Genomic DNA, 17,712 nt, shown 5'->3' on the forward strand with positions numbered 1-17,712 from the left:
TTACACCAAGAGAGTAAATAAGGAAGGGTTCCTTGAGTTACCGAACATTTATCAGGGCAGAGGTTTATATTGGGATGTTTCTAACATGAGGGGTCAGCATATCTAATCTGTTGACTGATTATGGAAGGACTCTCTTGCTCTCAGAGGTTTTGCCAGGTAGTGAACAAGTGAAGGGATAGATGAAAAAGGCTATTAGAGAAAGGTTGTTTAAAAACTGCCTTGGGGTAATAAGTATTTTGTAATATTTTGAAAATACAAAAGTACAGTATTTTATTTTGATACATTTTTTGTAGCTTATTTTGATACATTTTTAAGGTTGGTATTTTGTATTTTATTTGGAAACACATCTTGATGTATTTGTGCCCATCCCTGGTTATATCATACCACCTTCTAGAGTGGTACACAAAATATGTGGTCTAATTGTAGGTGAAAAAAAAACTCCCACTACATCCCTGACTGTGTCAATCCATCCATCCATATCTTGAATCCAGCCAAACCTGGTCATGCTATTTCCATTAAGTTCTTCACGATCATCAATCTGTCATCTGAGGGCACTCTGGCATAACGTAGTGAGGAACACGGTCCATAATCACATCACTGAAGTTCAACATTCAATCAGCAACAACAATAGTAGGAAGACCGACGGGAGGAAGGCTCACAATCAGTTAGTCCGAAATAAACAATGAAAATACCACTGTAGCCAACTTACTGTCAGTATAAAAGAGCGATTTATACTGACAGTACAATAAAGCTGAATGAGTTGTCTGTTTATTGTACTTAGGAGTTCGTATTTAGTACCATTTCATGAGTGATTGGCAAGATGTACAAACACACACAGCGGTTACCGGCAATGTGTTCTCAAATATCCCCCGAGGATGTTTTAACCCAAACACACGCAGCCTCTTATTTAGTGTTTAAGACATGTGTTTGTTGTTTCTGTGAAAGATCTTGTCTTTTAGGAACAAAAATAAAACAATGAAAAAGAAGGCGATTTCAATGAATGAAATATGTAATGTTCACATTTATCATTGATATACAATAAGATATCCCAGTTTTCTGTAGGGCATTTTACCATCATATGTTGTTTATTATCTTACAATACATTTATTGTATCCATATGGTATCCAAGACAATACCTAGGCACAATCTACCCTGAAAGCACTGGCTATTTATTTATGTCTTTGGCTATTATCTGAGTGTATTGTACAGAACAAGGAGGCTTACAGGTATTAGTCATTTGTTTACATATTTATATATGTCACTTCTTACTTTCGACTTGTATTTGGCTTTTACAGAGTGTGAACGTTACCAGAGTAAATATTCCATGAGAGCCAGTCACAGTCTGTAGCTCTGCCCATCTATCTGCCTGCATGTCAAGTAGGATGAGGTGGCTACGTGACTGATGTTGTGTCTCGGACCTATTCAGGGACTGTTGCTGCTTATTTTATTTGGCCCCTTGTTGGACCTCCCTGACCGTAGTGACATCCCCTCCTCCCCCTCCATTCTTTTCGGTAATTATGGAGATGAAACACAGAAGCAGACGCACCCACACACACATGTCCAAATCGGATCCAATGACGCAGGATGTAGTAGAATTACGTCCTTCAATTCAAGTACACACAAATTGACCATTTGCGTTTACATTATACACGTCATAACAAATTTCTGAGACTAGACGATAGCTTCTCAAAATGTATTCCTTGTTAATAAGGAACGTTATTTCTTGCCCTCTTGGGGGCTAGGGTCAGGGGGGAGTCATATGTGTCCCGTTAAGCCCTTTGAGACTGTACCTGTGATTAAGGGCTATGCAAATAAAGTTGAATTTAACTTAATTATTAAACACATTTCAGGCTAATAATCAATCAATACAAATGTCGATAACTAGTCGTTAAATGTGACCCAAATCCTAAACAGAGGTTAATACATTCGGATGATCGGGTGGTTCTGAATCCATCTCTTCCAACAACCATAACAAGGTCGGGGTCGAGGTGGGGATAACAGGGGGTGGCGTACCTAATCTGGGAACCGATGTCTAGCGGAGTAAAGAGGTGAGGAATGACGCTTTTCTCAGAAGAGCAGCACCTCTCGGCTGCCTGTAAGCCTACTGTACGTGACCGGCCTGGCTCTCTGTGAGTGCCAGTGGAAGACTGCATGGCAGCCGATAACGCTAATAAGCTTCCCGTCATTACTGCTAATTGCCCCGTGGCCCGGAACTCCGCAGACACCCCTGGGTGGGGCGGGACTGCGTGCACGTTGGGTGCATGTATTTCTGTCTACCGGTGGGTGGACGGCGTGCCAAGATCACTGTGCAAATAAAAGTCCCTTTGGGTATTGCGTTTATATCTATCCATTGTGTCATATGCCACAGACGAAGAGTATGGTATGTGGTATATGACTACAATTGGATTAATCAGGACTGCATATTCATGTTCAAGTACCTGCTGTTACTGGTATGAGCTAACTAAGGCATTAACTACTTCAATTTATCAACAACAAGTCATTTTAATGGCATTGAGATTCACACACATTCGTCAGTGATAATTTCTGAGACTCACCAACCGACATCAACTAGAAAAAACGTTTTGAACAAACGCATTTGTTCAATTGCAAAGTTGACCAATATAACTACGCCTTGAAGCCACATAGACACAAGGCTTAGTGACAGAATGACCAGAATCAGCACCTGTTCACATAATCATGTAATCTGTGTCTTAAGAAAGTGTGTGCAATGTATGTGTGCGTTCGTGTGTGTGTTTGTGTGTATGTGCGTGTGTGTCACGCGCACGTGTTTATGTGTGTGTGCATGTGGCCAAGTATGTACTGTATGTATGTATGTATGTATGTATGTATGTATGTATGTATGTATGTATGTATGTATGTATGTATGTATGTATGTATGTATGTATGTGTGTGTGTGTGTGTATGTGTGTACCTGTGTGTTTGTGCAAGTGCACGTCCATGCTTGTGTGTGTGTGTGTGTGTGTGTGTGTGTGTGTGTGTGTGTGTGTGTGTGTGTGTGTGTGTGTGTGTGTGTGTGTGTGTGTGTGTGTGTGTGTGAAGGGATCAAAGTAAGAAGAGCCATCCTGTGGGCCAGCCCAAGGCAGGCCCATAGAGAGCCCCAGGCAACGAAGTGGGTGTCCTGGGGCCGGCACCGCACTGTCTGCTATTACGCACACACACACGCGCGCACACGCACACACTTCCACTTCCACAAGCAAAAGGTCACTGTGTAATTGATGCAGTGTCAGAACTCATGAGAGAGGGAGGAGAGACATGGTTGGACAGCATCCTAACACACACATTTAAACCCACACACCCTGAAACACACACACACGCACACACACACACACACACACACACACACACACACACACACACACACACACACACACACACACACACACACACACACACACACACACACACACACACACACATGCACACAGACACACACCCTTTCCTAAACACACTCGAACAGGCACACACATACAAATTAGTATTTATTTAAAGGCCCACTATGCAACTTCGGGAATTTCTTCGCTGTTTTCTTGGTTTTGGCACGCACATTTCTCTACACAGCGCCCCCTACAGCTTCGTAGTAGATATTTTACAACACTGTCGTAACAACTCGTTGACGACCCTTCCCCATGCACTTCTACGCGAGCCATGTGCATTCGTTTTCAAAGAAGCCGGCGAATGCGTGGAGCCATGTCCGAAGTAAATGTTCATAAAGTGTAGGCAAGGTTATACATTTTTAAAATGGTGTATTTGTATTGAAATAAACATAAAGCCATCCTTTTTATAGTTGACGGGGAGAATTTATATCCTAGATTATAATTGTTTTATCTTAGGTTGAACAGAACAATCAGTGTGAGAGTGTTGGCCAACATAATAATCTAAATAAACAAGAACCTGGATTCGGGGATTCAGTCTGTATCTGGGGGACGAGACGGACGAACAGCAAAACACCCATGGAAACATATTTCCACCGCAAATAGTACCTCCTGGACGTGGGCGGGGTCGGCTGCGCGAAAGGGCCATGACGTATTTTTGTACGCGAAGCAAACAACACCTACGCAACCCACACATGGAGAGAACCCACATAACAACAATGGAGGACATCGATAACATTACTATTATTAGCTGGCATGTTGAAGAAGTTGAAGAAGTGGAATATGTTGGCTGCGGCGCTGCTATGGCTGTTACCAGCATGGTTGCCGTGTCGCTCTCGTGACTTCGTCACACTCTCTGGCCAATCAGTGGCCGGCCGTCTGCCGACGTCACCTTTTAGCATCGGCTCAGCCGCTTGGAACCTAGAGCGAGGCGGTACTAAAAAAAGCAGCCACTTCAGGTACCAGATACCATGTTTTCGCGGTGGAAACGCAAAAAATGCGAGCTGAGTCGAGTCGAGTCGAGTCGAGTCGAGCTGGTACCATGCAGTGGAAAAGGGGCATTAGAAAGGAGTCAGCTGAGGTGGTTCGGGCATCTGGCAAGGATGCCCACTGGGCGCCTCCATTGGGAGGTGTTTCAGGCACGTCCAGTGGGGAGGAGACCAGGGGCGTTGCTAGACCTAGAGTTTTACTGGGGCAAAGGCCCCCAACTGCCAACATTTTTTTTTACGTGTGCACAATATGAAATAGATGGATACAGAAGGGTATGTACAAGCTTCAAAATCATTGTCACTGTCATATTGTAGGCTATATTAAAGCACTGGTAAAGGTAAAGACGCAAAGATGGATTCATGAGTACCGTACAATTATATTTATTTAAACACATACACATCTCAAAGATTTACAAATAAGGTAACTGACAAATAAACAAAAAGTCTCTTTATGACCTTCACCTCTTTATCAGGAGAAGTCTACACATCTATATTTATTTAGAAGCTGTGTGGAAACAGCATAATTTTGCCAGAACGACATGTACTAAAAAAGGCAAGAAACAAGGTTTAAAACTAATAGAATTTCTGACTTAAGGTGAGGTGGCTCATTGCCACCAATCAACCTGGAAAATGTTATAGAACCATCAAAGCTCTTAATTAAACTAAATAAGGCCATACACTACTGCATAGAGCCTTTTTTAATGATTATTTTTCACTATTAAGCTGTATCGCCGCGCCTTCATGGTGGCAAAGCGGTCAATAACGTGGCTTTGACTCACTTTGCATAGTTGCTCCTTTTCAATGGACAAAAGAGAAAGTTGGTGAAGCCTTCCTTGCCCCATGGTTGACCTAAGCCAGGTGTGGAGCCTTCTCGACTCACTGAAAGATCGCTCACAACTACAACTGTTTACAGGAATTGTGAGTGCAATGATCTGAATTATCTGTGTCAGTGTTGGGAACATTGTTGGATCCATGTATGTTAAAAACACCCTGTATATCCATAATTTCCTTTTTTGTGTTAAGGAAGTTTTTGTCCACTAAAACTTCCTCAAGTTTTGAAGACAGACAATTTTTCATTCATTATTAATTTTCCGCGTGTGTGCGTGCACGCATGGTGTGTGTGTGTGTGTGTGTGTGTGTGTGTGTGTGTGTGTGTGTGTGTGTGTGTGTGTGTGTGTGTGTGTGTGTGTGTGTGTGTGTGTGTGTGTGTGTGCTATAAAACTACAGGCTACAGACGCTCAGTATTGAAAAAACTGGTGCTAATTATGTGGGCAACATTCTTTAACAGCAATCAAGTTGTCATTGTTTGTGTCAAACAAGTTGTGAATTTGTTGTAACGTTAAAAAAGGAGATGACTTACTCTGGGCTGTTTCCAGCTCCCGTGGTTTCCAACGAAACATGATCAACAAAAAAACAAGGAATTGAAAGCTACTTACAATATGCCTAGGTTACATTAATTTCCCCTGATGGCAGCAATGTTCCACTTTCAGCTGGAATTCACGGTAGGCCTACATCAAAACCACGTGTCTTCTTTAGATTTCAGTTCCCTTTATTTATTCACACAGTTCAGCAGCGGCATTTATTCAGAATCAGAGCCCAAATTAAAGCTGCATTACCCAGCAGAAAAATAGATGCACTATAAATGGTTTTGTAGGCCTATAGCAGTCACGAACAAGAGCATAGTTGTGGAAATGCTGGTGTTAGAAAACAAAGTTGACGGGAATTAAAGTGCTGCAAATCTAGCATTAAAGGTTAATTTAAGAAGCTTCTCACCAGTCATTTGTCGCCTGGTCGCAGTGTCGAGTTTTTTTTAAAGTAGTTCACTAGTCGTAGCGTGCAAATAAATTGCAGTGTCAGAATTCTGAGAATTTTGTCAGCATTCAGATTTCTCAGAATTCTCTTACACTGCAAATTAAAGCGCTACTACTAGCAAACTAGTTTCAGCGTGACTGAGAGAACTTCCTTAAATTAACCTTTAATGCTAGATTTGCATCAACGCTATTGTGTGAATTAGTATGGTTCTCTTTCATGGAAGCCGGAAGTGGGAGATTCCTTATTTTTTTACCATTATTGTTTTATTAACAAATTTCTCCTACAGGGGATTGATAAAGTTCTATCTACTATTGAACAGAAAGAAACACTTGGTCATACTTTACACACTTTACCACTGAAACATTCAGAAGAGTCACGTGGACGAATCCGTAAATAACTGATTTCTTTCATTGGTTGTTGCGTTAAATCTTACCCAGATACAATAGGGCTATTTTCTGATTGGCTTTTATGTAGCCCCTTTCGTTTTTGATTGGCTGGTAAGAGGCAGGCTCGACTGAAGACTCCCGAGGCAGCAGGAGATGTACTTGATGAATCCTGTCGATTCCATAGCGAGTGCGGCGCTTCTGCAGATTAATTTAATAATGATCAATGGAATTTTACTGGGGCACTGGAGACTTTTACTGGGGCACGTGCCCCAGTAAAAAGGGGCTGACGACGCCTCTGGAGGAGACCTCGGGGAAGACCCAGGACTAGGTGGAGAGATTATATCTCAACACTTGCCTGGGAATGCCTCGGGATCCCCCCGTCAGAGCTGGTCAATGTGGCCCGGGAAAGGGAAGTCTGGACCCCCTGCTTGAGCTGCTCCCCCCGCGACCCGACCCCGGAAAAAACGGATGACGATGAGATGAGATCGTTATTTATATCCGAGATTATTTAATCTAACCCGATCTAAACTCTATCATGCACCCAAACACGGCGGCGTTTGGGTTTCCTACCTCGAACTCTAGCGCAGCCACAGGCGCGTTGAACCATTTTTGTGACACACAATGATCAAGCATCAGGTTAGGCGCGTTACTCGCGTTATCCAACACGAGTAACGCGGTTGGTGTGGCCGTACCATTAGTCGATTGATCCATGATGAATGCAACAATTGCCTCGCAACTGGCTGTTTATATCTAGCCGGTGCCATGTTTGGGTGTGTGTCTGTGCCGTAAAGCATTTTCGAAACTACAATCTGACTACATTTTCGAGGATACTTCCGCCGCGTCACATCCGGAATGGTTCGGTCCGAACACATCAAGTTGCATATGCGCTTTTTCACTGTAGAGGCGACATGGGAAAATGACACACCCACCAATCGACCCAGAAATGGATGCAGAACCATCAGCATAACTCTCAACCTGCATACTTGGCTAAAAAAGTTGCATAGTGGGCCTTTAAACAAATAACCTGCCTCTCCCAGCACAACACTCATCAGTCAGCGGCTTTCATTCAACATACAGATATTTTGGTTCTTGGATTTGATTATAGCATTTCTACATCATTCAATGGTGAATAAATTGTGATTTGCTCAGTTTATTAAGTACCTCTTACATAAAATACCTTTAAGATCCATCACAAACAAACACACATACATTGATATCTTTGTGCTTTCACTGTAAACCTTGAGCAAATTGTGTTAGAATATGTTTACAGGTATCACCACATTAATATACTTTTTGAGTATAAAAGATGCACTTCTATTTCGCTATAAAATATATGTAACATAAATGTATCGTCTCAGACATTGAAAGAGATCATATTGGTAGATCAGCATTTGGTAGTTTCGTACATCTGCCAAAGCAATTCAAACTTGAGCTAACATATTTGACTGGTTGCAGGCTAGTTAAAAAATCACAAATAGGTATACCATATATGAGGTGGCTACAACAGAAAAATACAAAATGAAAGCACAGTAGGAAGATTATTACATTTACAAATTGTAAAGAATCACAGGACTCGAAAGGACCTGAATTGATTCAAGTTTTTTTCTCATGATTTACCTGAACAAAAAACTACGGCTCATTTGTCACGTATTGTTAATTCGTATCACTATTAAGGGCTCAAGTTCTGTTTAGTATTCTTTTTCAAACTGTTGATCCAAAACCTCTGGAGAAGAGAAGCAGCTGGATCTCTTTGTGTGCGCCATGGATCATTTAACCACACCAGGGAAAACAAAGGTTCTCTCCTTTCATTTCCTCACTGATGCAAGCTGAGAACTTGAGATCCTGCTCTGGGCTGAAATGGTTTTTCCAGTCTCCACTAATGCCTGAGTTACAGAAACACACACATGCACACAAGAACACATGGACACAAGAAAAAAATACCACACACACACACACACACACACACACACACACACACACACACACACACACACACACACACACACACACACACACACACACACACACACACACACACACAAAAAACATATTTTAGATGAAAAGTGATGTAGTGGGTTACAAAGTAGTGTTACGCATTGATCCTGGTCTACATCTCATGAACAAAGTGCTTAAAACGTAGGATACAATGTAAGTATGGACTCAGACTGTATCTATCTGTACCTCTATGGGTTAAACGTAATCTTATCTGTTACCTGTTATGCAATACGTTTTTGGTTACATTCGACCAAACACAATCAATTCTGGCTACACCCTGACTATGGTTGCAAACAACCTACCTATTTGTTGGAATAACAAAACAAATATACATATTCTGTAAGTTTTATCCACCAAGGTGTAGCAGTACAAATTGTTCTGAGTAAAGTACATACCTTTTCTGAGAAATTGAGACTTGCTAGGGTCCATGAACTCCTTTGGGACCAGTGAGTAATTGGACATGCGGTTTTTGCTCATGTTTTTGAAGCAGCAATGATCGGCTATCCCCAGCAAGGTCTTTTCGCTGAGGTTGTTGCAGAGGAAAGTGGAAAATTCCCCCAGACTTCCAGGTAAATTCTGTGGTGACACACACAAGTAAGCACAGGGGGCGGAGTAGCCAGCGGTCAATTACTACACCCACGGTATCAGAAATGGTGGCTGTAAGACAACACTGAATGTTATATTGAGTATGTGGCTCCATCACTCAGGAAATATAGCATTGTCTCAATATTAGAACAACACACTTAATAAGACGTGTGAACAAAAAACAATGGGTGTTTCAACGTTCGAGAATGCATTTATAAAGCAAGAGGAAAAAAAAGATATTTCTCAACAGTCCAAACCATTTCAAACCCTAAAAACACAGTTTTGTCCACCCCCTCTCTGGGGGTATTGCAGGAAATTACACAACATATAACGTATGCTTAGGTTTCATAACTCCACACTGCAGATCATTTATCTATTGATAACGAGAGCCTGTTTTCATGGTTCGGCAGATCCCAATAAGACAAATTGGCTGCCGGCAGTGCTGTATTACCTCCACCATGGCTTCATACGTGGTATACAGTATTCTGTCTCCCAGATCTGCATGTTTCCAGCTCTTGACGTGGTCCGTCCATTTTCCAAACAGAACTAGAAAACAAGACAGAGGTCAGTGGTTACCTTGGATTCCCTTCTTGGGCACCGGACTCCTGTCTCCCTCTCCCTCTGCCCCCCGTCTCCCTCTCTCCCCCCCCGTCTCCCTCCCCCCCCGTCTCCCTGCCCCCCCGTCTCCCTCTCCCCATCGTCTCCCTTTCTTCCCCGTCTCCCTCTCCCCCCCCGTCTCCCACTCACCCGTCTCCTTCTCCCCCGCCTCGTCTCCCTTCCCCCCGTCTCCCTCTCCCCCCGTCTCCTTCTCCCCCCCTCCCCCCTGTCTCCTTCTCCCCCTGTCTCCCTCTCCCCCCCGTCTCCCTCTCATCCGTCTCCTTTTACCCACTATCTCCCTCTCCCCCCCTCTCCCCCTCCCCCCCGTCTCCCTCTCCCCCCCGTCTCCCTCTCATCCGTCTCCGTTTACCTCCTATCTCCCTCTCCCCCCCTCTCCCTCCCCCCCCGTCTCCCTCTCCCCCGCCTCCCTCCCCCCTTTGATATGGATTGGAGGTTCTAAACCTGAAAAATATTGTCCTGAAGATATGTTTTGATTTTCTCAATTAACATATACATATACAAATATGAAAATATATTTCTTTGCCAGTCTTACACGTATCTCTGACCCACTGAAGTCTCAATTCTGTACCCACTGACCTTGGCCTGTGAGAAACTTGTCCATGAACTCCTGGAAGTTCCCAGGATCATCAAGGAAATTGGCCATCTTGTGGAAGTGGAACGATGACACCATTGCGTCTTTGGGGTTCCGTGTCACGTAGATGACCTTCAACAAAAAACATAACAAATAGGCTATTACAATAGGCTAAGAATATGGAGTGCTAGTTCGTGCTAGTTCGTTATTTTGTTATACACACTGGCCACACTGACACACAACTCCAACAGTTGCAACCTAACAACTGCTTTTTTAACATTTCCTGCTAAAAGCAGATCAACAAAACATTTTGTTTTATGAAAACAATGTAAAAAAAAAAACATTGACCACTGACTACATACTATTCTTTTTTTTTTGTATCGTAGGCCTACATCTTTTTTAATTCTAACTGAGTCGCACATATTATTGAATGATTATTTATTTAATCTTTATTTAACCAGGGAAAGTCCCGTTGAAATCAAAATACTATTTTTCAAGGGAGTCCAGGCCAAGAGGCAGCAATTTATTTTTATTTTTTTTTGGAATAATTGCAATCTCATCCATCTTTTACAATTGTGTAACAGGTGCAAGAATATATTTTGCATCAGTTCTTACTTGTCAAGTAAAGAGCCTGATGCCCCTGAATGGCACTGTGTATGTATATATGTGTACACCTATATGTACTTATCAAACCTCTAATACATTGTTTACACATCTACAAACAAATTCACCTTGGCTTTGGAGCTGCTAAGAGAGCTGGGCATAAGGTTGTAAGGAAGATGAGAGACCATAACCCGCGGAGACTTCAATTTGTCCAAAACCAGGGCCAATCTCGTCTCCTCAAACCAGGGAACCCTATCCCAGTTGGGAATGGTCGTGACTGGTGTCAGGTCCCCCCCATTCAGCAGCAATGGAATTATCTCCTGCATCCACGTTGTGCCTTCAGGTTTGAATCAAAAGGAATGCACCAATATTTACCTTTCCACACATTACTCATCAATCAGCTTTACAAAATAACAAGCTTGAAGGGAAAATAAAGCAATGACAGCTATACACCATGTGTCGTGATTTATGTTAACAGAATTTGGCTATGCCTGGTAGTCTGACATTCCTATACTCCTCAGAGGCAGAGGCGGGCCGTACTATTGGAGCCCCGGGCCCCGTAGAAGGCCTTTTGGGGCCCCCAAAAGGCCCTCTCTAATTTTTTTCCCCGTATTTATTGTTTTTATAAAAATCTATTCACAATAGTAGCATCGGGATGTCTAATTACTCATGTTTTGGCGGTCTTTCCGTGTACACCCCCCTTCAGTCTGCACTACATGGACTATTCCATGTTACGCGCATCACGCTCATCCCGCGTATGCAGAAATGATTTAAAATTCAAAGTAGGTAATAGCGGTAAGAGAGAGAGAGAGAAGAGATAAATCGAGTGAGAAATGAAGCAAACATACCAAAGCGGGTCACAGAAAAATAAGAAGAAAGGCAGGAGTTTATTTCAAAGCTGCCAAAGCTATCAAGCTTTTTTACAGGCACTGCGGTAGCAGCGGAACAAGAGTAGCTGTCTACATCGTTTGCTCTCACCGGTAAGTCAAGTTTTGACAGAAAGGGAGAGCGAGAGAGAGAGAGAGAGAGAGCGCACAGATGAGGACAAACTGAGAGAGGAGACAAGCTCACAGGTGAGGACAAACAGACAGAGAGAGAGAAAGAGGAGAAAAAACAAGCTCAGAGACAGGAGAAGCAAAGAAACAGTGAGACTGAAGAGGTAAATGATGACGTCTTAGGTTAACAGTCAGTGTAATATGTGTCACCATAACTAATCTTTTTGTTTTGTATGCTATTCTCACTTTGCAGGTGACACAAATAGACCACAATGCCCTGTCTGTCCCCCTGCTGTGACCTACTGGAAACCTAAGGTAAATTAATAATAAACAGTTGCATGAAAGAAGGATAGTGACCTTTGCATCCCTTGTTTGGAGTATCTCATTATGCCATATTAGGTAGGCTACATTAGACCGGTAGATGCAGGGGCCCCAAATCTGTTCGCCTGGAGCCCCCAAAGGCAAAAGTTTGCCACTGCTCAGAGGCATTAAGCCTGTTTTTCTCTCCACAAAAGGCTACTCGCAGGTTTTTCCTCCCCTCTGCTTTCCAGCTGTAGTCTAAATAACTCGGTGCCCGGCCCAAAATGAAACCAGTCTACTTGCCTGATTTGGGGTAGGTGACGATCAAAACGTCATCGTTCTTGAACTCAAACTCCGCCGCAAATCTCAAACTCTCTTCCGTGTGCGTCTCTTTGGGCAGCAGCAGTCCACGATGAATGATGTACTTGTCGGAACACGTCGTCGCCATGTTGCCCTGCGGGTTAGATAGAGGTGTGGAACAATCTGGCTTCGTGAAAGTTTTGGTGATCACCTCCTGAGATTGACTATATGCTTCCCATTCTCGTAGTGGGCGGAGCACGATGGACTATCTTTTGGTTCAGAGACTCAACATACACTTCAGGTGATTCAATGTTAGGAATTCACCTGGATTTAGGTTCGTATTTAATTCCAAGGGGGCGAATAAGGATTGAGCAAGTCAATATAATTTCTGCTTAAGCGTTTCTCACTGTTGATTCTGCTGATGCTCTATTACTGGTGCGTTTCTGGTTATTGTATTAATGTTTTACTACTAATGACTTTTTTATTGTAGGTTTTATTACTGATCTTATACGATGTAGGGTGACCTTGAGTGCCATGACAGGAGCCATTAAATAAAATGTATTGTTATTATAATTATTGATATTATAATTATAATAATAATTATTATTATTATTATCCATCGTCACTTCAGTGTCAAACATGTCTGTTCTATTCAACCATGTAATTCGACCTTATGGTTCAGACTGATCTGTTTGTTTCCCTTTGTAGTGATTTGGGGATCTGTGAATGCTCTTCATGTTCTGAAATGCATGAAGGCAATGTTGAATGGTGTTAAACCTGTTTTTCTTTGCATTTCATAATCCAGCAATTCAGTGTGGAGAAAATAGGGAACAATGAGTTGTAATGTTACTGCCCCCTCACATACCAGACCAGTAACTAAATATACCAATTCCCAATGTTAAGAACTAGACCAGCTAAAGCCGTACTATAAACTCATAAACCTTTACAAAGATCATTCATGGTTAAACCCATGAATGCACACAGCCTATTTAGTATTTATGTTCCTTTGCTTGCCATTTCTGTAACATATGTTAGGGTCAATGTATAAAACTACGTGTTTGTGTGTGTATGTGGGTGGATTAAGTAACAGCCATGGTGCCTTTGTATTCCTTAAATAATAAGAGCTTTGTTTGAGTTGGAAATGGCCAAAGCAGAGAGAAAGGCTGAGTGAGCATGCCAGGGTGAATGTGAGGGTGAGAGGAACTAATGAAAATGAATAAATGTCTGTTTGTCCTGTGTGGATTGTAGGCCTACTTTGTTTTCAAAAATGTCTCCCTTAACGTCTTGGCTCAATGAAAGGGTTAGTAACAAATATGCTATTTCTAATATGTCCTGGTACTTCTTTACTGTGTATAACTATAAACGTACTGGTCATTGCTGTAAATAATCATTCCGTGTAATTGATCAACCCTATAGAATCACAGGCTGAATTAGATGACACATAGTCATTCATCAACCTATTCCACAGCCTTGATGCTCCATCCTCGTTATATAGTTTCATGCCAAGCATTCTTGTTATTGTTCATCGTTCAGGCTCGAAACGGCAGACTCGTTAATTTGTGACCTAATTCAGGGGCAGAACAGATCGACCAGGAGTAGGGCTTGTAAATCCCTCAGCTCTGCTGCCTTGCCAACCCCATTCAGGGAGTCCTTGTTCACCTCTCAATGTGGCTCAACCTTTCTCATCCTCCTCACTTTACTCCTTGGCTGGCGCCATTAGTTTCACTTGTTTGGTCAGGGTGAGCATACAACCCAGCACTTTGATCCAAACGCAGACAATCACACTGGACTCAAAAGACGGCATGCTCCGATGCTATGCCCTTGACCCTGCCGGAACAATAGGCCAAGTTCTGCTTTCATGCTCTGGATACTATGCCTATAGGCCTATGGAAAGCACAGGTTTCCCACCATCAGAAAACCGGACAATCTGAAGGATGACAATGGACTTTCAGTGAGGACCGCTTTGAATGAACCACATTCCTCAGTACTTTTCGATGTCAGTGAAACCATCCGGTTACAATGTAACCGGTTACACCAACCACCAACCGGTTACATTGTCATAACAACACAAAGGCACTATATGAGGGTACTTGACTTCAGCGTGCGTTTTTTCTGCCTCACTCCTGCTGTGTGCAGAGTTACAGGTAATTCCAGTGTGGGGCAACGAGAAAACAATTCAGACATGAAATGCCTTGGCACCAAAGACCAAATTTCGTCTCATAAACAGAAGTAGGGAGTACTCCTCTATGGGGGTTCCACGGGTGGAAAATGTGCATGTGTGATACGGGGGTGGTATGCAAAACCTGATACCATGATCCTAAATCCCTGAAGCACTAGAGGTGTTTCAAGTACTAGCGGCATGTCTGTGAATGCTGGGGCGCAACATGTAGGCGAAAGAGCTGTCAAGCGGAGTAAGTGTAAACCTTGATGGTCAACACCCTTGCCAGACACTTGGTACTACTGTAGAGCAGAAGGATTCTTCCCTAGATTGAGAGGAGAGCATGAGCCCCCAGCTGCTCCCAATGGGAACACGTGGGCCACCGGGTAGAGCCATATGCAAGGCAAGAAGTAGGCCTACTAATCAGTAAACTACTGATTCAGGAAAAAACCTGCATGTGAGTGAGGGGAAAAAAAGAAAGTCCAGAGGTTCAGAGATCAGAGGGGTGTTCCAAGAACGGAGGTTTAACAAACACTGAGTTAACGCTGAACTCTAGGTTGATTGACCCTGTGCCGACCAACCCAGAGTTTTCGGTTCCACAGCAGCGGTTTTGCATTAGTTCAATCAACTCGGGGTTGGTTAACACAGGGTTGTGCCCGTCCACGCCAAACCTAAAAAGACGTGATGTATGGATCATGGAAACCCTGATCGATATGGCGAAACGGGCCGCTTATTTCAATGAAATGGAACTCCAGGTTCTCCTGGAGAGCTATGACGAGGAGAAGGACATTATCACAAGAAAAGGGAACGCTAAAGCCTCTGCAACCCGGAGAACCAAAGCCTGGCAGCGGATCGCTGACCGCGTAAATGCGTTAGTTACACGTCAAAAGCATGATCCTTAATATGAATGATTGAATTGAATTGAATGTAGGTTTTTGTGTTTTCTTGTATTTTAGATTTTTTTTGCCTTCGAAGTAACACATGCAAACCGTGTGCTTGCCACAGCGCATACTATTCCAAATGTTTCTTTTTTTGGTAACTGGGTAGAAAACCTAAAAGTGACAATTCATCAACTTCACAGATCAAGATGGATTAGTGCTTGTAATGAAGCCGCCGGCTACGATCGAACATTCTCCAGTGGATGCAAGTCTGTTAGGACTATTTTATACTTTATGTTGTAAATGCCTCTCGGCATAGTGCTCAGACAATATTGCTCTTTGTATGATAGGAGGCCGATACAAATCTTGGATGGGTCATTTGAAACGACTGAGATGTGCTCAGCATCTCCAACATTATAGCCTAGATAAAACTACCATTTGCAAAAAACGGAGGGCTACGCAAATAGTCTGGAGTGAACTGAGGCCAGTTCCTCGAATGGTAGTGTTGGCTATGTAAGGCTATTTAAATATATTAAAGATTTGCGCAAGAATCTATATCTCTCCACTCCAGCAAAAAGTCATCCATTATGCCAAGATGTCGAGCCGTGGTCTTATCAATCGCTCCCGGTGGATTGCACGTATAATTTGTACTCCGATATCAGCAGTTCTCTCATCAAAAGGGCATGCCATCGTGAACACATGAAATCTGCGGTGAACGCCGGTTTAAATACCCAAAACCGGTTTATGTTTCAAACTTAACCTGCGCAAAACCTGCTCCGACCAGGTTTGATTCAGAGCATATGTTTCTATAGCAACTAACATACCGTGATCCTTTTGGAACGGAAAACCTAGGCTAGGGTTACCGCAAACCCTGGGTTAACTTACCCGGTTATGTGATAAAACCGGCTTTGTGGAATACCCCTCTGGAATGGAGGGGGTTGAGATTGATAATAATAATAATAATAATAATAATAATAATACATAGGTTTTATATAGCCTGATTTATAACTGATAAGCAAATAGAGGGGTTAAAGAAAGTGCCTGTTTTGTACAATTTGTCATTATATCATATCAAGACATTTGGCATATGCTGTTCCTCTGAATGGCAAAATGTAACTAAATTTTTCCTGACTTATCAGGTCAACGGTGGCCTTCATAAATTCCTGGATAGCAGATAGACACAAGTTGTCATTGTTGCTATTGGTTTGAATACGAACCAAGAGGAATCATTTATTGTAAAGGGGCACCAGAGAGCAACCATTAATTGTATTCCACATGTAAAGGGCAGCCAATAAGGCACTTTCTCTAGTATTCACCACTCTAAAAGGCACTTTTTCAGCATGGAGGCACTGTGAGGGCAATAAGAGGGGACTCATTGAGGCACGTTATCGAATTTTCTAATCTAGACGGCTCATCATCATAATTTATTGTATGAAGGGGCACCAGAGGGCACCGAATAATTTTTTTTCTCTCGTATTCGCCACTCTTGAGGGCACTTTTATAACTATGGAGGCCCCCCTCCCTGAGTCGGCCACTGATTATATTACCATACCCAATTCTGAAATAAATGAAAAAAGTATAGCGTTATCCCATCTATATCAATCATTTGATGAGGGTGTTATTTTATTCAAACCGATTAACAAACACTTACAGCCCACTGTGTGAGTGATGAAGTAGGGGAAATAGGCCAAGGCGAAGCAGTTAACGAAATGACAGTAAGTCATGGCGTCTAGGGACGGGATTACAGCACCCTGTCAAACACACAACCGTGCAACGTCAGGACACAACAGTGACACAATCCTAGCAGGGTACCGGCGTCTTTGTCACGAACAACATGACACTATTCATGTTTATCCTCCATCGTTTGGTATTTACAGGGAACGATGCTTGCAACGCTGTCGCTTGACCAATTTGAATTGAGAGGATTAACGTCAGTCTCTACCAGCGGGTCCTACGAATTATACTTTGAATAAACACAAACGTTTAGTGATGAGGTTATCGAAAACCAAAAAGGAAAGACACCGCTTTGTTTGTCACGTTTCTTCGAAACTGTACAATTCACTTTGGTAGGGGGGATCAGGGCCGACGGACTGCGGGGGAAAGTGAGGCAGTCCTGGGGGGGCCCAAGGC

General features: G+C 42.8%; 1 protein-coding gene and 1 long non-coding RNA gene across 2 annotated transcripts; one reads left to right on the plus strand and one right to left on the minus strand.

The window, feature by feature from the left end:
* Positions 1–7,245: 7,245 nt before the first annotated feature.
* On the minus strand, positions 7,246–12,800 carry sult2st3 (sulfotransferase family 2, cytosolic sulfotransferase 3). The gene is made up of 6 exons (XM_056602038.1): positions 12,550–12,800; positions 11,080–11,288; positions 10,354–10,480; positions 9,611–9,705; positions 8,970–9,150; positions 7,246–8,462 (listed from the first exon to the last, which is right to left on the minus strand). Exons 1-6 carry the CDS (start codon positions 12,692–12,694, stop codon positions 8,350–8,352), a joined length of 870 nt encoding a protein of 289 aa, XP_056458013.1. The 5' UTR covers positions 12,695–12,800; the 3' UTR covers positions 7,246–8,349.
* LOC130391777 (uncharacterized) lies at positions 11,750–17,615 on the plus strand. The gene is made up of 3 exons (XR_008896941.1): positions 11,750–12,110; positions 12,200–12,261; positions 12,462–17,615. It is a non-coding gene; the product is annotated as an uncharacterized LOC130391777 (long non-coding RNA).
* Positions 17,616–17,712: the final 97 nt, after the last annotated feature.

Source organism: Gadus chalcogrammus, chromosome 11 (assembly GCF_026213295.1).
Source record: "Gadus chalcogrammus isolate NIFS_2021 chromosome 11, NIFS_Gcha_1.0, whole genome shotgun sequence".
In the NCBI taxonomy this organism is placed as follows: Eukaryota; Metazoa; Chordata; class Actinopteri; order Gadiformes; family Gadidae; genus Gadus; species Gadus chalcogrammus.